The sequence below is a fragment of the Phyllobates terribilis genome, unplaced genomic scaffold, assembly GCF_046119375.1.
Source record: "Phyllobates terribilis strain yellow unplaced genomic scaffold, ASM4611937v1 Scaffold_2__4_contigs__length_985480577, whole genome shotgun sequence".
In the NCBI taxonomy this organism is placed as follows: domain Eukaryota; kingdom Metazoa; phylum Chordata; class Amphibia; order Anura; family Dendrobatidae; genus Phyllobates; species Phyllobates terribilis.
The window spans coordinates 154,785,879-154,812,982 of record NW_027362762.1 but is presented as its reverse complement, the minus strand read 5'-3'; the positions used below and the strand labels follow the sequence as shown (position 1 = coordinate 154,812,982).

The following is a 27,104-nucleotide window of genomic DNA, read 5'->3' as shown; positions in this document are numbered from 1 at the left end:
TCAAAGGGATATTGGGGTGCGTCCAAATGTTGGCCAGCCCTGCCACTCACTGCAAAAACAGTATAGGAGACCCACTCTTTAGTAATGGGAACAACAAAGCATAGCCGGCTGAGGGCTCTCTAACAATAGTGAGGGCCGACTACTGGCCCTTTAAGAATAGTAAAGGCCGCCTGATGGCCCTATAGATGTTGTAACTTTCAGAGTTCCTCCTTCATAAATGAAACAGGATGTGTCTGATCATGTCTCACATACCACATGGCCAGATAAGATTGTAAAATGTTAAAATAACATCTCCCGGTGAATGAATTTGTCACGGTTGAAAGCAATGCAAAAGTGCAAAAACGCGTCAATAACGCTACATGTGAACATAGCCCAATGTGTGGAGGAGTATTTTTGGTTTTGGTTATTTATTTTGCCTTATATACAAGTCATTACCCTGGAAAGGATGTTCCTTAACATATTTCCCAGGAAAATCCATTTTGGTTTTGTTTTTGTATGTTTTATTGTGAGTTCGTAAAAGTGGCGTAATACCTCTGACAACGTTGTTGACAGCAGTGACCTGGGAGTCAGAAATGCTTGCAGGAGTCTTCCCCATGCTGTTCCCATGTCATTTGAGCACTGTTCCCTCTGCAGACCGCCGGGGGAGCCGCCTAAAAAATGCTCGAGTTTCCCATAGACTTACATTGGGCTCGTTGCTCGGGTCGAGCACCCGAGCATTCCAATTTGCTCGACCCGAGCGCCGAGCACCCGAGCATTTTAGTGCTCGCCCATCACTAGTCATATGCAGATGTCTTTGACAAGAAGGAGGCTGATACACTGCCTCCTCATAGGCCGTATGACTGTCCCATCAACCTCATCCCAGGAGCTTCACCTCCCCGTGGCCGAATCTACCCCCTGTCGCTGGCCGAGAACCGTGCCATATCTGAGTACATTGAAGAGAATCTTGCTAGGGGATTTATCCAGAAATCCACCTCTCCGGCTGGAGCAGGATTCTTCTTTGCCAAGAAAAAGGACGGCTCTCTTCGCCCTTGTATTGACTATAGGAGCCTAAATAAGATTACTATTAAAAACAAGTATCCCCTGCCTCTCATCTCCGAGTTTTCTGATCGCCTAAAAGGAGCAAAGATTTTCACTAAACTCGATCTTCATGGTGCGTACAATCTGATCCGGATTCGCCAGAGTGACGAGTGGAAGACGGCATTCAACACTCGAGATGATCACTACAAGTATCACATGATGCCCTTCGGACTCTGCAACACGCAAGCAGTCTTTCAGGAGCTGGTGAATGACATCTTCCGAGATCTCCTATACTCTTGCGTGGTAATGTACCTGGACGATATCCTGGTGTTTTCTCCTGATTTGCCCTTACATCGGAGAGACATTCGACAGGTACTGCAGAGGCTCAGAAAGAACTGTCTATATGCCAAGTTCGAGAAATGCGTTTTCGAACAGACTTCTCTTCCATTCCTGGGGTACATAATCTCAGAGACTGGTCTTAAGATGGACCCTGAAAAGGTGTCTGCCGTTCTAAAGTGGCCCCAACCTGAGGGGCTGAAGGCTATTCAACGGTTTATGGGATTCGACAATTATTACCTCCTGTTCGTCCCTCACTTCTCTTCCCGGACTGCTCTCATTTCTGCCCTGACCCACAAAGGGGCTAATCCCAAGCAATGGACTCCTGAGGCAGAAAGTGCCTTTGTGTCCTTGGAGCTAGCTTTCTCTTCTGCTCCAGTGCTACACCAGCCTGACTGTAACAAACAGTTCTTCCTGGAGGTTGATGCCTCTTCCTCAGGGGCCGGAGCAGTTCTCACCCAGAAATCCTCGTCCGGGCGAATGGTGACCTGGGGCTTCTTTTCTAAGCTTTTCTCCTCTTCTGAGCGCAATTACTCCATAGGAGATCGGGAACTGCTTGCCATCAAACTGGCACTGGAGAAATGGCGGTTCTTGCTAGAAGGGCTCTGCATTCTGTGGTCATCTACACAGACCATAAGAATCTCGCATACCTGCAGTCTGCCCAGAGACTTAATCATCGTCAGGACAGATGGTCTCTGTTCTTCGCCCGCTTTAATTTCTCTCTACACTTCCAGCCGGCAGATAAAAATATCAAGGCAGACGCACTATCCAGATCATTTCTGTCGATCGACCAAGAGGAGGAGCCTCTACACATCATTGAGCTTTCCAGAATAATTTCTGTCGCCCTGTTTAATCTGTCTTGTCTTCCTCCAGGTAAGACTTTTGTATCTGATCCGGATAGGAGGAGGGTCCTATTCTGGGGTCATTCATCTAAACTGATAGGCCATGCCAGACAGAAGAAGACACTTCTGCTTATCTCCCGACATTATTGGTGGCCGAAACTCCGCAAGGATGTTGCGGATTTTGTCTCTGCCTGCTCTTCTTGTGCTCGAAACAAGACTCCTAGACAACTTCCAACTGGGCGACTACTTCCTCTACCTGTGCCTTCCGCTCCATGGCAACACATTGCGATGGATTTCATCCCGGGTCTTCCAGTATCGGCCGGTTGTACTGTCATATGGGTGGTCATTGACCGCTTCTCCAAGATGGCCCACTTCATTCCCTTGCCGGGTCTTCCCTCTGCACCAGTGCTGGCTAAAGAGTTCATTCTTCACATTTTCCGTCTCCATGGTCTACCCCTTCATATTATCTCGGATAGGGGAGTCCAGTTTACTTCAGCTTCTGGAGAGCCGCGTGCAAGCTTCTGAACATCGCATTGGATTTCTCATCGGCTTATCATCCACAATCTAATGGCCAGGTTGAGCGTATCAATCAAATCTTGACTAGCCTCCTCTGGCACTTCGTCAACGCCCACCATAGCAACTGGGTGGAACTCCTGCCTTTGGCCGAATTTTTCTACAATAACCACGTGAGTGAATCTTCAGCCAAGTCTCCATTTTTTGTGGTGTACGGTCAACATCCGAATATCCCATTTCCTGTTTCCGCTTCTGTTGACAATCCTGCTGCGGAATCTCTCGTTAAAATTTTTTCCGAGATCTGGGAGGACACCAAGTCTTCGTTGTTGCAGTCTTCTAAGCATATGAAGAGACATGCAGATAAGAGACATCTGGATCCGCCTCTATTCCGTCCGGGGGACAAGGTCTGGTTATCTGCCAAGTATGTTCGTCTCAAGATTCCTACATACAGATTGGGTCCACGATTCATTGGTCTTTTTGAGATCCTGAGACAGATCAATTCTGTGGCGTACAAGCTGAAACTCCCTGCCTTATTAAGGATCCCAAATTCCTTCCATGTGTCTCTTCTCAAGCCTGTTGTCCTCAATTCCTTCTCTTACGTTCTTGGTACAGCTCCAGCTCCAGTCAGCACTGAGGATGTTTTTGAGATAGAGAACATTTTGGCTACCAAGAGAGTAAGAGGAAAGACTTTTTTTCTTGTGGATTGGAAGGGGTTTGGTCCTGAGGAAAGGTCATGGGAGCCCAGGGAGAATATTAAGGCTCCTCTTCTTCAGGACAAATTTCTTGTGGGCTTAAAGAAGAGGGGACGTAAAGAGGGGGGTACTGTAGCGCCGGCATCTGTGCCGGGCAGGTGTCTCCCCCTTACCACTGCGGCCCCGGCCAGGTGTCTCCCGCGCCACCGCTTGTCTCCCATGCTGGCTGTGCCCAGAGTGCGAGCACTGTGAGCAGATCCCTGAGCATTGTGCTTAGGTCGCACGTGCTCCCTGTCTCTTAAAGGGGTCGCGCGTGTCATCCTAAGATGTCCCCAGCTAATGGCCGGAGGACAGGTAATATATAAGGCACCTCCCCCAATATGGAGGTGCCAGTGCAACGTGTTAGTTTGGTCTCCTAACCTTTCTGTCAGTTCTCAGCTCCTCCAGCCTGTTAACCAGCCATGCCCACCAACCTGTCTATCAGCCGTGCCCGTCAGCCTGTCTTTCAGCTGTGCCTGTCAGCCTGTATATCAGCCGTGCCCGCCAGCCTGTCTATCAGCCGTGCCCGCCAGCCTGTCTATCAGCCATGCCCGCCAGCCTGTCTACCAGCCGTGCCCGCCAGCCTGTTAACCAGCCATGCCCACCAACCTGTCTATCAGCCGTGCCCGTCAGCCTGTCTTTCAGCTGTGCCTGCCAGCCTGTCTATCAGCCGTGCCCGCCAGCCTGTCTATCAGCCGTGCCCGCCAGCCTGTCTATCAGCCATGCCCGCCAGCCTGTCTACCAGCCGTGCCCGCCAGCCTGTCTACCAGACGTGCCCACCAGCCGGTTAATCAGCCATGCCCGCCAGCCTGTCTACCAGCCGTGCCTGCCTGCCTATTAACCGTGCCCACCAGCCTGTCTACCTGCCATGCTCATCAATTTGCCTACTACCGAGTTTATCTGACGTGCCAGTCTACACCTGTCGCCAGTCCCGTGGGAGTCGCCTCTCTCACACGAGCTCGGTCCCAGAGTGGCACTTGGTCCTCCCTCTCAGTCCTTCCTTGGTTCATGGAGTCGACTGAGCCGCCATGTAGCCAGGGTCGGTCGAGGTTGTTCCTTAGTTATGCTCCTCTTGTTCCTCCTTGTACCACTGTACAGTGGTTCCACCATCCGGATCTGTAACAGATGGATTAACACAGTCACAGGATTAGGGGAGTGTTTTAGCAGAGCCCCAGGGGGATTGTGGGGAAGTTGTTTACTGTTTGGCTGGAGCCGATGAGAAAGGTGGCTTATGATCTGTATCTCACAGAAGGCAAGGGAACAGAATTCAGGGCAGGAAGGAAGCTAAATAAAGGTCAGTTAGACTCCCTGAGCTAACAGTATGGAGTCTTGTCGGAAAGGAAGATAAGGACTGGAAGGAATCCTGTCATCTCCCTCATCAAACCCTCCACCCCCCTCCATCTCCATGCAAGATAAAGAATGGTGTGTACAATTGAGTCCTTGTGAAGGAAAAGCCTGTGGTTGTGTATGCATTAAAACTGTGTTGTACTGTGCTACAGGATAATAGACTGTGTACTGCTGTGCTGCAAAGGAGACTGTACTGTTGCTCAAAGAGATATTTGCATTGCACTGGCCGTGCCTCATTAAATGGTACTGTTCTACCGTTTATGAGGACTCTTGTCAAATGTGTCTGGTCAGCAATTGAATCTGTCCCGTGCCTGAGAGAAGCTGCAGCCTATGGTCGCACGGAATAATGATTCCCCCAGGATTCAAACGAATTCATGTAACCGGTCTCGCCCCTATCTTATCTTAGGTGGCGTGCGTGTAACACTACGCAAATTGTCTCTTCAGAGAGGAAGAGGACTAGAACTCTTTTGCCATCTATAGGAAGTAGCAATCCTAAAAGTCAATATCAACTCTCCAATGAGCCTTGTCACATGACTTAGGATAAAAACCAGAACCAGAATCTCAATTTGCATACACTGTATTTCGGGGTACTGCTCCTCATCAGTGCAAAGTGTGAGATCTGGTTAGGCTGGGTGAGAGGCGTCTGACCAGGATCCATGGGGTAATGTTTCTCCTTGTGGTATCTTCAAATTGAGATTTTGGTTCTGGCTTTTATCCTAAGTCGTGTGACAAGGCTCGCAAGGTGAAATGTCACTGTCCGCAAGGAGAAACGTCACCCCTTGGATCCTGGTCAGACACCTCTAACCCAGCCAAACCAGATTTCACACTTTGCTCTGATGAGGGACAGTACCCTGAAACACAGTGTTTGCAAATTGAGATTCTTGTTCTGGCTTTTATCCTAAGTTATGTGACAAGGCTCGTTGGAGAGTCGATATTGACTTTTAGGTTTGCTACTTCTTATAGGTGGCACTAGAGTTCTAGTCCTCTTCCTCTCTGAAGAGATAATTTGCATATAGTATGGTTGTGACACTAGTCGCTACTCAATGTTATGTTAATCACTACTCACAGACTTACCATGAGGTAGGCTTTTTTGTCCAAGTCCAGATGACATACCGATATGAAAAATGAACATGCGGAACAGGATGCAGAAGATACAAGCATCAATTTTTGTCTGGAAGTGTAAAAAGCTAAAACACCTGTTTTGTGATCAAACAAATCTGAACTATCTTACATTCTAAATGAGTGGAGAAAAAAAAGAATCCCAGAACTTACATTTAAAATAATGATATTAAAAATAAAATTAGTTACTCAAATATCAAGCCTCAATAAGGCAATGAATGATGGAGAAATATACATGTTATGGATATTAAAATATGACTATATAATTTTTTGTATAGGTAAAACTAGAAAAACATATAAAACTACCGTATATGAATTTGGGATCACTGTGACTCTTATAGACAGTATTAAATGGGAAGTCCTGGTGTATAATATTGATGATCTAGTCTGAGGGTAGGTGCAGACAAGCATATTTTCAGTCCTATTCAGATGGCACTAGAACCAATGTTAGTCTTTGGGGGCCGTGCAAATGTCATATTTTTTCCTCAGACCAGCATGGTCCAAGGAAAAAATCGTTGCATGCCCGAGTTTGATCTGATTTTCAGATTGCACTCAGCCATGCAAGTCAATGAATCCATGGAAACCATCCAACTGCATTCAGATGACATCCGTGTACACTCCAATTACCACGGACTGATAGAATGGCGAAGATGAAGAAATTTTTTCTCCACCTTCTCCTCATCCCAGAGAATCAGAACACACTATGATCTAACTCTGATCAGAGGTGGAATAGAGTGTGATTTGCATAATCGACCCGATTTTCTCAAAGGAGAAAGCATACGGTCATCTGCACCTGCCAATAGGATAGGTTACTAATAGCAGAACAATGAGGGGCAACCCCATCGATCAGCTGCAGCAGCCAGATTTAAACATTGAAAGGAGTGAGACAGCACGGCTCCATTCAATGTGTAGCTGCCGCTGCCGAGAGCTGCACATCCCCTCCTATTCTCTTAAATAAAAGATGATCTGTGGTACCCAGCAGCAGCCGCTTCACATTGAATGTGAGTCTTATTTCCCTCCAGAAACTGTAAAAGGGAACCAGTCGCTTGATTCATGTTGCCAAAATTTCTGCCGCTAAAAACAATATATAGCTTAAAGGGGTATTCCCATCTCCAAGATCCTTTGCAATGTGTAGTAGGTGTAATAACAGTAATATTAGCAAATACCTCCAATTAAAAATGTAGTATAGTTCTTGTGATTCGCTATGTCTCTTTTCTCATGTGTAGGCATTGTAGGACCTTAGGTATCCATGGTTACGACCACTAGCAACTAGCTGTCACTATATCAGTGGTTGTAACCATGGATACCTAAGGTTTTGCAATGCCTGCACATAAGGAAAAAGACATAGCGAATCAGAAAAACAATACTACATTTCTAATTGGATGTATTTGCTAATATTATTATTATTACACCTATTACATATTGGGATAGGATCTTGGAGATGGGAATATCCCTTTAAAGAAGTTGTCCGACCCATATATCAAAATATATTTTTTTAGCTAATACGTGCTGTAATGTAATATACGACATCCCTATCCATTTTGTTTTTTGTTTCTACCTTTCGTTCGTCCTGAATTTCACTGCATTCCCTGTACCCACTTTGTTTACATCTGGATCTACCAGACCAGGCAGCAAACTGGGCTTTTTATGTAAGCTCACAGCCATAGCTAGCCCCGCCTTCAGTGTCCAGCCCTCTGCCCGCCCACTTCACACTCATTGGGTGTTAGTATCTGTCCTCTGTCATTCATCTCAGCATTGGAAATGACAGAGGAGCGATCCTGTGTCCTTATCTGTAGTGCAATAGTCGACCTCACATCCCATCCACATGGTGACTGAGCCGTCACATGTCCCCACAACACATCCACATGGTGACAGAGCCATCACATGTCCCCACATCACATCCACATGGTGACAGAGCCGTAACATGTCCCCACAACACATCCACATGGTGACTGAGCCGTCACATGTCCCCACAACACATCCACATGGTGACAGAGCCATCACATGTCCCCACATCACATCCACATGGTGACTGAGCCATCACATGTCCCCACAACACATCCACATGGTGACAGAGCCATCACATGTCCCCACATCCCATCCACATGGTGACTGAGCCGTCACATGTCCCCACAACACATCCACATGGTGACAGAGCCATCACATGTCCCCACATCACATCCACATGGTGACTGAGCCGTCACATGTCCCCACAACACATCCACATGGTGACAGAGCCATCACATGTCCCCACATCACATCCACATGGTGACAGAGCCGTAACATGTCCCCACTTCATCACATCCACATGGTGACAGAGCCCTCACATGTCCCCACATCACATCCACAGTGATGACAGTGCCATCACCTGTCTCCCACATCACATCCACAGTGGTGACAGAGCAATCACATGTCCCTACATCACATCCACATGGTGACAGAGCCGTCACGTGTCCCCAGTTCACATCCACATGGTGACAGAGCCGTCACATGTCCCAACATCACATTCACATGGTGACAGAGCCATCTCATGTCTCCCACATCACATCCACATAGTGACAAAGCTATCACATGTCACAACATTACATTCACATGGTGACAGAGCCGTCACATGTCCCTACATCACATCCACAGTGGTGATAGAGCTTCACATATCCCCACATCACATCCACAGTGATGACAGAGCCATCACATGTCTTCCACATTACATCCACATGGTGACAAAGCCATCACATATCCCCACATCACATTCACAGTGGTGATAGAGCTTCACATGTCCCCACATCACATCCACAGTGGTGACAGAGCCGTTACATGTCCCCACATCACATCCACATTTTGACAGAGCCATCACATGTCCCCACATCATATCCACATGGTGACAGAGCCATCACATGTCCCCACATGACATTCACATGGTGACAGAGCCGTCACATGTCCCCACATCACATCCACAGTGGGGATAGAGCTTCACGTGTCCCCACATCACATCCATATGGTGACAAAGCCATCACATATCCCCACATCACATTCACAGTGGTGATAGAGCTTCACATGTCCCCACATCACATCCACAGTGGTGACAGAGCCGTTACATGTCCCCACATCACATCCACATTTTGACAGAGCCATCACATGTCCCCACATCATATCCACATGGTGACAGAGCCATCACATGTCCCCACATCACATCCACATGGTGACAGAGCCATCACATGTCCCCACATGACATCCACATGGTGACAGAGCAATCACATGTCCCCACATGACATCCACATGGTGACAGAGCCATCACATGTCCCCACATGACATCCACATGGTGACAGAGCCGTCACATGTCCCCACATGACATCCACATGGTGACAGAGCCATCACATGTCCCCACATGACATCCACATGGTGACAGAGCCGTCACATGTCCCCACATCACATCCACATGGTGACAGAGCCATCACATGTCCCCACATCACATCCACATGGTGACAGAGCCATCACATGTCCCCACATGACATCCACATGGTGACAGAGCAATCACATGTCCCCACATCACATCCACAGTGGGGATAGAGCTTCACGTGTCCCCACATCACATCCATATGGTGACAAAGCCATCACATATCCCCACATCACATTCACAGTGGTGATAGAGCTTCACATGTCCCCACATCACATCCACAGTGGTGACAGAGCCGTTACATGTCCCCACATCACATCCACATTTTGACAGAGCCATCACATGTCCCCACATCATATCCACATGGTGACAGAGCCATCACATGTCCCCACATCACATCCACATGGTGACAGAGCCATCACATGTCCCCACATGACATCCACATGGTGACAGAGCAATCACATGTCCCCACATGACATCCACATGGTGACAGAGCCATCACATGTCCCCACATGACATCCACATGGTGACAGAGCCGTCACATGTCCCCACATGACATCCACATGGTGACAGAGCCATCACATGTCCCCACATGACATCCACATGGTGACAGAGCCGTCACATGTCCCCACATCACATCCACATGGTGACAGAGCCATCACATGTCCCCACATCACATCCACATGGTGACAGAGCCATCACATGTCCCCACATGACATCCACATGGTGACAGAGCAATCACATGTCCCCACATCACATCCACAGTGGGGATAGAGCTTCACGTGTCCCCACATCACATCCATATGGTGACAAAGCCATCACATATCCCCACATCACATTCACAGTGGTGATAGAGCTTCACATGTCCCCACATCACATCCACAGTGGTGACAGAGCCGTTACATGTCCCCACATCACATCCACATTTTGACAGAGCCATCACATGTCCCCACATCAAATCCACATGGTGACAGAGCCATCACATGTCCCCACATCACATCCACATGGTGACCGAGCCATCACATGTCCCCACATCACATCCACATGGTGACAGAGCAATCACATGTCCCCACATGACATCCACATGGTGACAGAGCAATCACATGTCCCCACATGACATCCACATGGTGACAGAGCCGTCACATGTCCCCACATCACATCCACATGGTGACAGAGCCATGACATGTCCCCACATGACATCCACATGGTGACAGAGCTGTCACATGTCCCCCACATCACATCCACATGGTGACAGAGCCATGACATGTCCCCACATGACATCCACATGGTGACAGAGCTGTCACATGTCCCCCACATCACTCCTGACATAGGAATACTGGGAAGTGAAAAGTCTATAGTCATGTGTGTGTGCAAGAGTGTAAATATGTGCGCGTGTATATCTACAGTATATGTATATGTATTTTAGCCCACACACAAACCTCAGCTTCTGCAGAACAGCATAATACACACCTCAGCTGCTGCAGAACAGCATAATACACACCTTAGCTGCTGCAGAACAGCATAATACACACCTCAGCTGGTGCAGAACATCATAATATACACCTCAGCTGCTGTAGAACCTCATAATACACACCTCAGGTACTGCAGAACCTCATAATACACACATCAGCTGCTGCAGAACCTCGTAATATACACCTTAGCTACTGCAGAATCTCATAATACACCTCAGCTGCTGCAGAACCTCAAAATATAGACCTCAGCTTCTGCAGAACATTATAATACATACATCAGCTGTGGCAGAACCTCATAATACACCTCAGCTGCCACAGAACATCCCAATACCCACCTCAGCTCCCTGCTTTTCTCCCCTAGACAGACAAGTGTCTCCTGTGTTTGTAATTCTGCACGTTGACACTGACATGCTGAGTCCTAAAGGTGTGTAATATGTGCTCTGTTTCTGATTTCACTCTACTTGCTGATTCTCGCGGTTGTCACGTGATCGCTCACATGCAATTTGAAGACTTGTGGTCATGTGATAACTGACATTTCTCCTGCTTCTCTCAATTGAAAATTAGAACAAAGAGAGAAGCAGGAGGAGACGTAAGTCGTCAGATGACCACAAGTCTGCAAATTGCATGTGAGTACCGCTCGAATCAGGAAGTAGAGCAACATCCTAACAGAGGGCATATTATACACCTTTAGGACGCAGCATGTCAATGTCAACTTGCAGAATTACAAATATATAAATGACACCTACAGTATATATAAGGCTTCCTTCACACGTCTGTGTTTCCAGTATGTGTGGTATCTATTTTTTTCACAGATCCCACATACTCTTTATAATTTAACCGTGTGTCCATGAACACATGGAGACAGGCCATTTTTTTCCAGCAGCATGGAGGACAAGGGACAATACAAGTCTATGGGTCCGTGAAAAACATGTACAGCACACGGATGGCATCCATGTACCATCCGTGTGCCATTTGTGTGCTGTACGTGTTTAACATAGTAAAGTATAGGAGAAGCTTTGTAATTTCTTTCTTTCCTTCTTTATGCATGCTAGAAAAACACCACACTGATGACACACGGATAACACACAGATGACACACTGATGGAAAACACTGAGGACACCAGTACTGTTTTTTCACCTACGTGTTTAAAGGGGTTATCTGATCCAAATCGATAAGTTTGCAGTCACTCTGAGTGACTACAGACTTATGAATCCACCCGGCACATGCACTGTGCGCTGTGGGGATTCGCCGGTTTCTGAGTGGGGACCGTAGGTTATGTCTGAGTTATACATACTCCTGGCCAGTGGGCGCAGCCTCGCTTCCATACATTTCTGTCATGTCCACTATGCCATGTGGTGTGCGGAAGTTACTACTCTTCCATAGCAGTGACAAAATTAATATAAAAGACAGTTCATGATGCCAGGTGTACTTAATTAACCTCTGGTTCCAGGTAGTGTGATGTAATGTGGTGCCTTCCAAATAGTTCAGAAAGCAGGGATGCCAGAGGGGCTTTTGATAAACTTCACTTGTTGCATGAATACACAGGTATATCCAAATAACGATAATTGAACAGAGATTCAATTCCTATGCAGCAATCAGTTACTTTCCAGTATAGTAATGCAGATATACAGTATTGGTGAGAAGGCAATAGCTGTTGGCACAATTATTAGAAAATGGAAGAAACACAAGATGGCTGTGAATCTTCCTCTGTCTGGGGCTCCATGCAAAGTCTCGCCTCATGAGGTAAGGATGATTCTGAGAAAGGTCAGAATCAGCCCAGAACTAAATGGGAGGACCTGGTCCTGAACGGAAGAGAGCTGGGAACGCAGTCTCAAACATTACCGTAGTAACACACTACGCCGTCATGGATTAAAATCCTACAGGGCACGCAAATCCCCCTGCTCACGCCAGCACATCTCCAGGCCCATTTGAAATTTGCTAATGACCATCTCGATGATCCAGAGGAAGCATGGGAGAAGGTCATGTGGTCATATGAGACAAAAATAGAATTTTTGGGTATCAACTCCACTCGCCATGTTTGGAGGAAGAAGAATTATGAGTAGAACCCCAAGAACACTGTCCCAACCTTGAAGCATGGTGGTGGAAACATCATACTTTGGGAGTGCTTTTCTGCAAAAGGAACAGGACCATATTGAAGGGAGGGTGGATGGGGTCATGTATTGCAAGATTTTGACCAACAACCTCCTTCTCTCAGTAAGAGCATTGAAGATGGGTTGTGGCTGGGTTCAGCATGACAATGACCTGAAACACAAAGGCAGAGCAACTAAAGAGTGGCTCCATAAGAACCATTTCAAGGTCCTGGAGTGGAATAGCCAGTCTCCCGACCTACACCCAATAGAAAAACTTTGGAGGGAGCTGAAACTCAATGTTTCCCAGCAACAGCCCCGAACCCTGAAAGATCTTGAGAAGATCTGTATGGAGGAATGGGCCAAAATCCCTGCTGCAGTGTTTGCAAACTTGGTCAAGAACTACAGGAAACATCTGACCTCTGTAATTGCAAACAAAGGTTTCAATACCAAATATTAAGTTCTGTTTTTCTATTGTATCAAATACTTATTTCATGCAATAAAATTAAAATTAATTATGTTAAAATCATACAATGTGATTTTCTGGATTTTTTTAAGATTCTGTCTCTCACAGTTGAAATAAACCTACGATAAAAAATACCGACCGCTCCATTCTTTGTAGGTGGTAAAACTTGCAAAATTGGCAGTGTATCAAATACTTATTTTCCACACTGTATATGAACTATAACTATTCCATTAAAGAAGCAGGACGGTGAGCAGCAGCCGGGGGGAGGGATAGAGAGCCCGGAAACCACGACCATCGGACCTGACCGACCCGATTACCATATAGCATGGGGCAACTTAAAAAGGTTTTTGGGGGGTTTACAGGAGGAACCAGGGGGTTGTATGAGCATTTATGGAATGCAGCACAGGCGCTGTATAAGATCATAGTTATAGTTCATATATGACAAAACTGGTGACAGGTTCCCTTTAACTCTTTACAACCTCCTGATAGCAGAACATAATAAGTACATCACTTTGTGCATATATAAACTACTTCTATGTACTGAATCCTCATGGACATTATCTGCAAAGGAAAATATTAACATAGTGAAAACATAATAAGGTAGCTGGCAGCTCTGCTACATCTTAAAGGCACATACATTACAACTTTGGGGCATTACACTTGTATGGAGCGAGGCAGCACCCTCTAGTTGGCCATGCCCTCTGGACGGCCACGTCACTAGTCGTGGCGCGATCTCGCTCAATACAAAAATATGGGATTTGTATAACTCATACAACTCAAGAACCAGCAAATCCCGCAGCGCACAGTGGGTGCGCTGGGGGGGATTCATAAGTCTGCAGACACACAAAGTGACTGCAGACTTATCGATTTGGACCGGACAACCCTTTTAAACACAGACATGTGAAGGAGGCCTTACATATATATATACATATATACACACACTATGCGATTTACATACTTGCGGACTCGTGCTGACTAAACGTACCTGTTTTTTCTCAAGACGGCACGTATGTAAATCGCATATATGCAGCCACATGAACGCCTGTTTTCTCTGGTGAATCCTGACAGCTTGCACACCGCACGCTGTCACAATTCGGCAATCTACAGTCACATAGAATGACTGCAGATTTTTGTGTCAAGCCTGTGTCTGACGCCATTACATTATATTATATATCGATGTGTATATATGCTTAGGAGTAGGCACAGTGCCGAATTGCGCATTGGGGATTCCTGGCTCTAACCCACATAGGTAATTAGGTATCTAATTTTATCATGCTCTGATTGTCTATTGTCATTGTGATTGTTATACTGTCCACTGTTTGGTCCTCGTGAGTTACCATGCTGTATTTTTCAGTATAGTTTCCTCTGTATTAGCATTACATTTCCACATGTGTTAATCATGCAGATATATATTATATGGACTATAAAACAGATTATAACAATCATCTTACAGTTACATTGTATTTTGGAAGTCCTTTACCTTGTGGTGTAGTGCCATCTATTGGCTGTTTCACTTATTGCTTTTATGTTTTCTGGCTTCTATATCTTTTGTATATTTTTTACTTTTGTATTTAATAAACATTTACTCGGTTCAATATGTATTATTTTTTTCTTTTTCGCTTTCATCCTTTTTAGTAATAGTATGGTGATGGTACGTTACATTGTTTGCAGTTTTTTCTGTATATTTATTTTAGATTTTTTAGTACCTTGACCTTGACCAATTGTTTCTATTGGTATCCGTCATGCTGCCTATGGTTTGGGTAGTATGAATCACATGATGACAGGTTCCCTTTAATAAAATGTGATCAATATGTTATATACAACTCATCACGCAAAAATAAAAAATACAAGCTTTCATAAAAAATTAATTATAATGTCTATCTGGATATATACTAGTCTGATACTTTGTGAAACTATACTCAATACTACAAGAAATACGGCACAAGACCCATAGACAGAGGTCTAGGGCTGGAGGGATTATTCTGGATATTATGGTAATTCAAGCGCAGCCAATGAGCAGGAGGGCAGCAGCTTATAGCTGAGCAGCGCCCCTCTGTTTCATTACTATCCTGTTTTTATTTGCTCAGTGTCCTCCCCTCTAGGTAAGCACAAACTGTTTCCTAAGTTTTGAACTTGACATGTGGTTATTATATGGTTTCGCTACTCTTTAAGATACATTCATACAGTCTATGACCCTGTTTAAAACCCTGTTGTTCTCCTATGTATTGTCTTGCCTGCAATAGCAAACTATTGGGAGGTGCATGTTGCAATTTTCACTTATTACATGCAGGTTTTTCAAGCTCCTAGCTAGGCCATATAACATGGCTAGAATGCCTGTGCATCTTTCACCTTACATGAACTCAAGGTTTATCTGTCTCCTTTGCATCTAACATTACAGAAATTCCCCTTAGGCCATGTTCACACGTTCAGTATGTGGTCCGTATTTTACACTTGTAAGCCAAAATCAAGAGTGGAACAATCAGAGAAAAAGCATAATAGAAACATGTCACCACTTCTGCATTTATCACCCACTCCTTCCGTTTTGGATTCAAATATTGATGTAAAATTGTGAACGTGGCCTTATTCAGACTCTTGCTTCTCATGAATATAAGGTATGAAAATTAAAATTGTAATGTAGAGGGTTAACATGTCTATGATGCCACACCATTAGGCTATGTTCACACTAGGTGTGTGTGTGTGGGGTTTTTTTTTTTTTTTTTTTTTTTCCCCCCCACCACCCATTACTTTCAATGAAGGAGGGAGGGGAACGGAAGTGACATGCTCTATTCTGCAAAAAAAAAAAAAAAAAAAATGCCTAGCACAACACTGATGAAACATAAATCAAAGTGTGTGCATAAGATTTCTAGAATCTAAGACTTTGCTGGTACTGTAAACCTCCTAGTGTGAACATAGCCCTAGTAAAAAAATGGATACAAATGAGGCAGCACACTGATGGGAAAACCAGCTTTTCATCACTGTTAACATTTGTGGTTCAGGTGTCCACTTCTACTGTGTGGCATCATTGTTAACCACATAAATTACAATTGTTACGTGTTATATCCTTGAAACCCAAGTCTGACTGAGGGGGGATTTCTGCAATGTTGGATACAAAGGAGACCGAAATCCTGAGTCTGTGCAAGCTGAAGAATATAACCCTCCCTCAGAGGACTTGAACCTGCAAATGTCTAATCTATACGATGTGCTGCAATAATGCAGTGTATATATTGTAAATCCCAGTGTTATGAGACTTGCCCATAGGCCATGGCCCAACTGTCAGTATTCTGTCAGTATTTTTCTCCGGAGAGGGAGCCAAAACCAGGTGAGGAACAGAGAAAAGGTATAATGGAAACCAGTCACCAATTCTGCATTTATCACCCACTCCTGAGAGAGAAAATACTGATAGTGGGGCTGTGGCCATAAGCTGAGCTTCACAGGAGTACCAAGATGGCAGGGCTTTGGCAACAAATTGGTTCATAATACTGAGAGCCAATGGAAGCCAGTGCCAGCATTGCATCACTTAAACCTTGCTGTCAATTAGTAATCAGCAGCATCTAAATGGGTTAACAATAGTGGGTGCGGTGCTCAGCATTGGCTACTTAATTTGCCTACTGAGCCCGCTCCACACACCCGACTTGCTTCATGATCAATATAGCAGTCATGGAATTTGTCAGCTCAAACTAACTGTATAAACTGAACATTGTAGGGGAAGCCCTAACAAAAAAAACTTCCACTTTTTGGGTTACAATCAAGGAGGGTTGGGGTTTTTTTTTTTTTTTTTTTTTTCTCGGCGTTTTCATTCCAGAATGGGTGGAAGCATGGTGATGCATGCTCATTTAATTCATGCATTGTGACATACCTAACACCACAAATCTTAAGACTCTTAATGATCAGGCATCTCTGACTCCAATGTGCCCCACGAGGCTGGCCATGATGGAGCTGAGGCCTTTGGGTTCTAGTTGGTTCCTCCATTCCGTTTAGTTAAGTATGCTCTGCTGCTCCATACTCCCTATGGCCAAGAGGCTTTGTGCACTGATCTGCTGGCTGGCTTCCTCATTGGTGACTGATAGTGCTGGCTTGCCTGGGCTTACTCTGCAGGCAGTACTTGATCCAGTGCTATCAGGAGGGAGGCAGGGACATGCGGATCAGTGCACTGAGCCTCTGGGCCACACAGGGTGTACGGCGCAGCCAAGTGAGCTGACTCGATTAAACTTAAGTTTCTTCAGAACGGAGGGAGTAGCTAAAACACTAGGGCCCCAGGTTCATCAGTGCCCTGGCATATCTGATTAAACGTGTGTGTGCTGTAGATGTACTTGCACATACTATACTTTTGAGTGTGGATTAATGACTCTCTATATGCTATATTCCTTTAGTTCTCATGGATTCGGAAGCTCTTCTCCAGTGCCCATATGATAAGAATCACATGATTCGTCCAAGCAGGTTTCCATATCATCTTGTGAAATGCAGAGAGGTAATTGTAACTTAACCATGTCTTTATATCGAAGGTTTTTGTGAATGAGAATAACTTTGCCTTTGTAAGGTCTCGTGTTGGCCAACACCCAGTGTTATATACAGTAAACTACACTATATAGTGTAATAAACCACCTAGTTGTACTGTAGCTAATCCCCACTTTAACGTCATAACAAGGTTTTACAGAGTACTGCCTCAGTTTTCAGGCAGAGAAACTTCTACTAGGAGCTCGCTCACACTCGACAAGTACAATCTGATAAAAAAAAAAAAACAGATTGCACTCAATGTTGTTGAATGAGGCAGTGCAGATCTGTGGATTTTTCCTCAGCTGTATTCATAAGAAAAAAAAAAATTGCAGCATGCAGAAACTTCACTCCAAAATCTGTACGAGAGACATTGCATACCATACAATCGATACAGCATGTGATTTTTACAGATGCATTAGAATTCTGTAGCATAGGAAACTGTAAAGGATTAATAGATGCAGAGTCAAAAAAAAAAGTGCGCAAGAAAGACAAGTGAGAAAAAGAACATCCCACTCTCCTGGATGAGAATGGGACTGATTATTTATACGTGTGAGCATATCCTAATACTGAGGTCTTGCAACTGGTGTTCTACCGCCTCTTCCCTACACATGGTAAATCAGCCATGCACTAAAGGTGACACAAGTCCTCTAGCTGGCAAAATGGCAGAAATGTTTCATCATGCGTGGTACAGACTTTCACTATCTGTTATCGGTGGAGAAAATTTTATCAAGGTGATCCTATGCTACATGTATTGAGCAAGGTCGTGCCTTCACCCCATACACTTGGAGCGAGGCTGCGCCCACTAGGTGGCTTCTGCCTAGGAATATGCATATGCCATGCGTCACTGCTGTTCCTAGCTCAGAAACCAGCAAATCCTTGCAGCGCACAATGCATGCACTGGGGGTATTTAAAATTCTGCAGTCACTGTCTTCATTTTAGACTCGCCAACCTCTCTAACAGATCCCTGTATGTGTATTGGGATCATCTGAAGATGGAGTGGATCCTGACTTGCCCCTATTCCTAGGTATCTCTTGTAGCGTTACACTCAACCTCCAACTATCAAAGAACGAAAGATGGCTAGACTCCTCTTTTTAACCAGACTATATCTTAAACGCTACTCTATTTGAAAAGAGATGGAGTCCTCGGTTTGATACTCCAGGGCTTCCCACGAATCTTCTAATTGGAGATAAAGTATGATATTATACACCTTTTATTCAAGAAGTGCCATGTAAATTAAAAATGGTTCTCTGAACTGTGCAGTCCCCCTCACTTTACACCTCATAAGGGTATGCGGGCACACTAAGTACTTGGTGTGGAAATTTCTACATATTTTGGCAAGAAAAAGGAAACTGCAGCAAAAAAAAAGAAAAATGTTGCTGTAGAACTTTCCCCACTTATTAGTGTGGGTGAAATATGCAGGCTTAAATCTGCAAGGAATAAATGAGCACCATGTGCATGAGACTTCAGGCTTCTCATTCACTCTGCTGGCATCAGGGAACATCCTCAGGTTTTACACACTTTTTTTTTTTTTTTTTTTTGCAGTGCAGATTTGAGACAACGTGCACACAGGCTAACAGTCTTGTGATCTGCCCCTATTGGGTATGCCAATGGCTTCATGTTACTGCATGAAAAGCTTTGCCCAAGTAGATCACAAGTTGACTACTATGCACAGGTGTTTCCTTACAACTAGCATGTTTGATACTTTTGGCCTTGCCCCATATGTGGAGGCTAACTGAAATGTTAGTTTTTGGCCAAATACCTATGTACTTGGATACTGCCAGGAGGGATACCTCCCCTTAATCCCATATTTATTTTTTTTTTCCTTTGCAGAATAACAAAGCCGTAGCGAAGGTGCTGGCTATCTGTCCATTTAATGCTCGTCATAGGATGCCCAAGCAGGAGCTTGACTTGCACATGCAAAGCTGTGAGAGTAAATGTCCTCTGGCGCCTATCCCTGGTAAATGCTCAAATCATAGATTGTTAGAGTTGGAAGGGACCTCCCAGGGTCATCTGGTTCAACCCCCTGCTCTATGCAGAATTCACTAAACCATCTCAGACAGATGTCTCTCCAGCCTCTGGAGACTTCCATTGAAGGAGAACTCGCCACCTCTGACAGTGAGGGTGATCAATGAGTGGAACAGGCTGCCACCAAAGTTTTTTTTCTCTAATATCTAATCTGTATCTTCTCCCTTTTTCCATTTCATTCCATTGCTTCTTGTGTTGTGGTCTCTTCTTATTAGTTCCTTTTAGGCTAGGTGCCCACCATGTCTGTGCTTCTAGCTACAGTATGTCTAGTAGCTTTTCCAGATGCACACTGTAACATCCCCATAGGCAACCATTCACCAGACAGAGGCTGAAAGTGTCTGGTCAGTGTCCTGCAGACAGTTTAAAGGGGTTAGCCAAGACTACATAGGGTCGTGCTGATTGACTGCTGGCTTCCCACAGTTAGACAGCAGTCAACAGGCTTCGCATGACATTGGCAGTCATCCCATCAATAGAGCAGAAGAAAAGCCACTCCTTTTGTGAAATCAGTGGGAGTCACAGAATGCACCCCCTTTACTTAATTTAGAAGAGTATATATCTGACATGGTGACTTACTTTAGAAAAGTAAAAAACTTTTTTTTGACCACAGCAAACAGAATTAAAAATGAGTGGACATAGCCTGGCTATAAGTCAATATACAATAGTGACTTGGTAGTAACATTAAACAGTCCCATACAAAATTGGTACCGATCATGTGCCATATTCTCCAGTACCACACTGCCCAGTACCCCTTCAGGTTTTTTAGGGGCTCTAACTTTAAACTGTTTGCTGTGGTCAATAAAGTTTTCTAATATAATTGACTGTCAGATATATACTCTTCTAAATTAAGTAAAGGTAAGCATGTAGCTGCCTGTTAGCTCTTGGGCCCATGGTGGTGGTGGGGAGGGGGGTGGGAATGTGTATAGTCCTGGACAACCACTCTTGTCAATACAGAGGGCCACTGCAAAGCTTTGTGAATTGAACTTCTGCGGTCCCGAGGGGACACAAAGCATTGGTAGTGCTTGGAACTGACCTCGGATCCTAATGTCTTTGTACATCTTACAGGATTGATTCCATGTTTTGTTTTTTTTAACATTACTCACTTTTTTTTTTTTTTTTTGACTTCCTATTCTTTAAAACTCGTGTTAATGTAGTAATGTCTCTTCAGTTCTACACAATTGTATTTTATTGACAGATGATGCAGTGATGCAGAAAGCAGAGCCCATCTCTAACTGGCAGAGCCCTCCATGTGAAGAGAACTGGGATGAGGGTAAGCATGCACAATGACTAACAGTCCAGAGAATGCAGCACTTTACCATAGTATAATCTTGTCTTTATAACAGAAGAGCCTTCATCTTCTACACCATTTGTTCTAAATGAATTTGGCAACTATCAGCCTTACATGACACATGAAGCTGTGCGATCTCCAACCAGGTCAGTATAACTTGGTTATGGAGTGGAAGGAGATGATGGGTTTTTGTTTTTTTTTTTTCATTCCCTCATTAATCTGTCTTGTCACAATAGCCCAAAAAATACCTGGAAACCTGCAGTGCCAAGAAGCCCTCTGTCACCCTGCTACGCAGGTATGTGTTTCTGATATTAGACATGTATCTTAACTTAATATGGAGCTTACACCATAAAATACTGGATCCTATACAGTGAAACCTTGCCATAAAACTGTTCTCTAGGGATGAGGTTGTCCTCTTCAGAATATGGTTTCCCATTAATGGCCTCAGACACTAAAGACCTACACTTCTGACTTCAATCCAAGACCAAATGTCTTATTGGCACCTCCACACATTTTATACTCCTTAATCCCAGTGTATACTTGTTACGGGAGGGGGGGGGTTATGAAATGGCTTTGGTTGGAATGTGGGTCAGTATACATTAGTCAAGACCAGATTTTTCAATGAGGGAAGGGTGTTGGCAGGGAGGTCAGGAGGCTTTAGACAGGTTTTTTGTTTTGTTTTTTGAGGTATCGATTTATTTCTAGAATAAGACTTTGTACTTTTATATAATTTTTTTTTTAAAAAGGTGGAGCTAAAGCTGTAAAAGACCAAGAACATGTCTACTCAAATGTGGAAGAATGGCCAAGGTAAAGCACTGTACTGGAAACTTGTAATACGCTGAGAAGGGAAATCTGTATTGTAGAGAAGTTGCATTACAACTATCTACTTGCCTCTACATAACTTATGTAGCCCTCCTGTTATTACCTACCCTGGAATCTAGATAGAAAACACCCCCTATATGTGCCATCCTCTAAAGCAGGGCTTCTCAAACTTTCTTCTGAAACATCAAAGATGTCTGAGACTTGTCTATAGTGAAAGTTCATGCTAGAGTAGAAAAGTAACTTAAAACTTAACTGTTTTAATCTCCTGAATAGCACATGTGAAAATATTACAAAGCTCCTTATCAGAGAAATTGGCTTCTTTCTCTGCCAGAATTGATCAATCATCAAAGTTCTCAATTCTGATTTCAAATCTTTATTCAGTGAAGAATCTCCCATTACTGAGAGGAGATGGCGGCGGCTGCTACTGATGAGGTTCTATTTAGACGGAGGAGCTTGAGGCAGAACTCCTCCTTCCTAAATAAGAGATGACAGCTGCTACTGATCTAATTTTATCTGTAATGAGTCAGTCTTCACTAAAATAGTTTTTGTTTTTTTAACTTTAAAATCAGAATTTTGATAATGACCAGTTTTCAGAGAGAAACAGATTTCTCTGATATGATATAGTACAAACTTTCTTATATTCATGTGAACTATTGATTTATGAAATTAAAACGGTTGCGCATTAACATGAACCTAACATCTGATGCATGGTGCCCAATCCATAGACACCGGCTATGTGATCTCAGAAAAACATGCTTTTAACCCCTTCACCCCACGGTAATCTTCAATGTCTTCACATTTCCTCCAAGAGCCATAATTTTTTTTTTTTTTACAGCAATATAGCCATATGAGGGTTTTTTGTGAAAATTTGCAAGAATTTTGCTTTTGTCACCACTTTCCAAGACCCATAACACTCTATTTATTTGGGATATGGGGCTATGTGAGGGCTTATGTTTTGTGGCCTGAGCTGATGTTTTTTCTGATGCCATAATAAAACCTTTTTATTACAATGTTGCAGTGGCCAAATTAACTAAGGCTTTTTATTTTTCCCTCTAAAACTCCACAGTTTGAGTCAAATATGCCTTGCTAAGATCATACAGCCAGTGTCTCATACGTCCTGCCCATGGATTGGGCAGGATGCATCGGATGTCGGGTTCCCTTTAAACTCTTATCTGAACCCAATAAAATCCCAATTGACACAATGTGTTGGTACAGGATTCAAAACTAAATCTTGCTGCAGACAGAGGCCTGGGAGAACTACCTCCTCTGCTACACTGCACCCACAGCTAGCTGGTGACTCTGAGGCACGCCTCGGCTTGTGAGGTGCTGGTCTAGAGGAGTATTTTGTATTTGCCTGAAACTACATGCCATCTCCTCTCACAGGCTTGAGATCAAATTTTGTATTCTAAAATTCACTAAAGAATTGCTACAATTAAGCCAAGTATTATGGGAATAAAAAAAACTCTAAACTACAAAAATGCACTACTGTAATGCATATCTTGCTGTATGATAAATTTTAACATTAATTTATTCCTATTTGTTGCTGTCATTCCTGATATCAGATCATGCATGGATGCTGGTGTTAGACCAGCACAGCAGTGGCTTCATCCCTTTTACTGTGGCCCTACATGTATTTCATAATCCCCTTTATCTTACAGCCTTGGCAGTGATGGAAGGGCTTCTCGTCCCCGGAAGTAGTTTTGGGCACTGGAAAGAAGTAAGTTTATAAACGTAACACTTGCTTGGCCAAAAAACCCATAGTGTTCAACTATACACCAGCCTTTAATTAGGCGCATCTTACTCCAGTGCTTCCCTCATTAAGAAGTGCACAGTAGTGATGAGCAAGCACTAAAATGCTCGTTCAAGTCGAGCAAATTAAAATACTTGGGTGCTCGGTCTGAGTAACGAGCCCGATGTAAATCTATGGGAAACTCCAAGCATTTTTCTGGCGGTCGGCAGAAGGCCTAAAAAAATTGCCCAAATCGATGGGAACAGCATGGGGGAAGACCCCTGTAAGCATTTCTGACTCCCAGGTCACTGCTGTCAACAACGTTGTCAGAGCTATTATGCCACTTTTACGGACTCGCAAATAAAACATACAAAAACGAAACCAAAATGGATTTTCCTGGAAAATGTTAAGGAACATCCTTCCTGGGATAATGACTTGTATACAAGGCAAAATAAATAGCCCAAGGTGTGGAGGAGTAGTTTTGGTTATGTTCACACGTAGCGTTTTTGCATTGCTTTCAACCAAGGCAAATGCATTCACCAGGAAATGTCATTTTAACATTTTACAACCTTATCTGGCCATGTGGTGTGTGACACATCATTAAACACATGCATACAGTGCTGAAGACATGGGAACAGCATGGAGAAGACCTCTGGAAGCATCTGACTCCCAGGTCACTGCCTAAAAGTGTGCCCATCATAAGTGATCCTTGGTGCATGCAAAGATGCCTGCCACCATGCACCTGTCATTTGCAGACTTGCAACAATCACCGTCCACATCCTTGTCCCAGTGCAGCGTTCAGTTGACCCTACCCCATTCCTTGGAATGCAAGCGCAATTATGCAGTCAGACACCCATAGGTCGCAATAGTAAACTGTCAGATTTCTGGGCAGCTGCTTGCACTTGGAATGTGGCCTTTTAGGCTCATGGAGGCGGAAGCTTTTCACAACCTCATGGCGGCAGCCGGGTGTCCATACTGTCCCCAGCTGCCACTATTTCTCCCTGTGTTTCTGCCTTCCACAAGCACAGGTCCCAGAATATTACTCATGCACTTACTGGGAAGGACCGCCTAACCACAAACACATGGACTGGTGAATGTGGCCAGGGATGGTACAGAGGCAGTCCACATTATGGCAACCTTTTTAGTGTCCCCAAACCTTCCCACACACTTTTCTTAGCTAGGGCTACTTCTTGGCAGGGTTGGATGGGCCCACCAGAGAATCCTCGGGTGGACCCTGGCTTCTCAATCAGTAGAGTTCATGATGGGTGCAAAGTTTGCAGCTGCTATGGGGCTCTTGAGCAAGGGAGAAAGGTGGGCCCTCAGAATCAAATCCTCTGGTGGGCCCAATGTTTTTCAGTCTGACACAGCTTCTCAGTGGGAGTTGTATGTCACCATAGCCATATTCTTCAGCTCTGTGAAAGGACTGGCATGGAGGGAAACCATATCTATTCCAGCTGTCATTTCTCCATCACCAGGTTCCACCCATTGTCACACACGACCATGCCTGGCTGTATGTTCAGCGGTGAGAGCCACAGATCAGGTTGCTGTTACAGGTTTCAACAACTCTGCAGCAGTGAGTGGTTTGGCACTTAAGCATGTTATCTTCAGCACAGCCTATTGCTGCTTGGCCAAGGAAGTGCTTTCAGCTTGGTGACTCTGGTTTTTATACTAAAGAAAGATCCACTTTTTTTTTTTTTTTTTTTGTACATTGCTTTTGTCTTGGCTGAAAGCATTCACCAGGAAATGTCATTTTAACATTTTACAACTTTATCTGTGTGTGACATCATCAAACACATCCTGTTTCATTTATGATGGAGGGACTCAAAGTCACAGCCTATTTTTATAGGGCCATCAGGCGGCCCTCGCTATTGTTAGAGCCATCAGCTGGCTATGACTTGTTCCTATTAAAGAGTGGGTCTCCTATACTGTTATTGCGTATGCAGTGACTGCATACCCACTCTGACAAAACACTGGCGGCAGGCCAGGACCTCCAAGGCGTAGAGAGCCAGTTCATGCCACATGTCCAAATTGGATACCCAATAATTATAAGGCACAGAGGACGGTGGGACGGTCGGCAAGATACTCCCTCACCATGTTCCGAAACTTTGCACTCCTTGGGAGAGTACCCTGCGTCTATGGGTGGGGTACAACAGACATGGGTATGTGGTTGTTTCCTGAAGTGCTAGTCACTTTGAAGCGTGTTAACTAAAAAAAAAACTTAAAAAAAAAAAAAAAAACCACAATTTAATAAACCGTATTGAATTGACTTTTTCAATAAATCAGCAGCATGGGAAGTATCCAAATTTTTCAAGATCCGATTCAGGCTTAAAACTGGCATTTTGTGGGTCCTGCTTCCACACTAGTAGGGCAATATCCTGCTCACATGTGCATATTTATAGGTAAGAAGATGTGATTGTGACATAACAAAGGGTCCATCTTCCCTAAAGAGATGCTGGCTCCCCTCTTAATTATGCCACAATTCAGTTTTTTTTTTTTTTTGGCTGCATCATAAAAACTAGTGTGAGAAGATCTGACATTTTGTGTCTTTACTTTGTACTGATCATAACAATTCTACTTCTTTCTTTAGGCTTTTAAGGTGAATGAGGACCTGAGCAACATTTTTAACCAGCCTTAACTTTTTTAAAAACCCAATTTTATTAGTGACATGATTTCAATGTTAATACATTTTATCAACTAATAAACAAATTTTTTAAAACTTTTAAACAAATGTGTGGATTTTGTGCATGTGCTCTCTCAAAGGCCTCATGAATGGGGCCTTAGGAAGTGTTCCCACAAAAATTTGTTGCCAACCTTTGGCAGGAATACCTGGACAGCTCCAGGCTTTCGTGGGCCCCTTAACACACACCATGGTTCATGATGCACAAATATCGGTATAATACAATGCCTACTTGCATTACATGAGGGGTATTGTAGAATTTACAATGGATGTCAAACTAGCAAATCCTTGTAGCGCACAGTATGTGCTCTGGAGATCCAAAAGTTTCATTTTAGAACCAGATAGTATAGGTCTCCATAGAGTATAATGGCCCCATATAGTGCTCTATACAGAGATTAAAAATAAACACCTCTCCTTGTTCCCTGCTGGCCAGCGGCTGCTGCTCTGGACTCATTGTTTTCTGGCTCTGTAGTGACATTATTGCACCCTCTTCTCTAAGATGTCCGTCAGACATGGAAGAGACTGGGCAGTGGAGGAACAAGGAGAGAAGTACTGCAAACAGTTTAAAGTGTGTGTTCTGTCAAAGCCTGCCTACCTGTTTAACCCCTTTGTGACCTTGGGACTTTCCATTTTTGCATTTTCATTTTTTGCTCCCCTGGTTCCCAGAGCTATAGCATTTTTTATTTTTTGGGCAATATGGCCATGTGAGGGCTTATTTTTTTGCAGGATGAGTTGTACTTTTCAACGC

General features: G+C 44.2%; 1 protein-coding gene across 2 annotated transcripts; it reads left to right on the top strand.

Moving 5' to 3' along the window:
* Window positions 1-11,331: 11,331 nt before the first annotated feature.
* LOC141250613 (protein D7-like) lies at window positions 11,332-26,345 on the top strand. 2 transcript variants are annotated; one of them, XM_073670036.1, is made up of 9 exons: window positions 11,332-11,397; window positions 17,695-17,792; window positions 19,649-19,775; window positions 21,036-21,110; window positions 21,184-21,274; window positions 21,365-21,423; window positions 21,875-21,935; window positions 23,609-23,667; window positions 26,267-26,345. In XM_073670036.1, exons 1-8 carry the CDS (start codon window positions 11,373-11,375, stop codon window positions 23,646-23,648), a joined length of 576 nt encoding a protein of 191 aa, XP_073526137.1. In that variant the 5' UTR covers window positions 11,332-11,372; the 3' UTR covers window positions 23,649-23,667; window positions 26,267-26,345. The 2 variants fall into 2 exon arrangements, with proteins under 2 accessions (XP_073526137.1, XP_073526139.1); XM_073670038.1 differs by lacking the exon at window positions 11,332-11,397 and adding an exon at window positions 15,326-15,426.
* The last annotated feature ends 759 nt before the right edge of the window (window positions 26,346-27,104 follow it).

Bases quoted from the DNA above. Each gene is read 5' to 3' on its own strand.
- LOC141250613 (XM_073670036.1), top strand. From the start codon at position 11,373: ATGACCACAAGTCTGCAAATTGCAT. The intron at 19,776-21,035 runs GTAAATGCTCAA...TTTTATTGACAG, and splicing joins TCCTCTGGCGCCTATCCCTG to ATGATGCAGTGATGCAGAAA. The intron at 21,424-21,874 runs GTATGTGTTTCT...TTTTTTAAAAAG, and splicing joins TCTGTCACCCTGCTACGCAG to GTGGAGCTAAAGCTGTAAAA.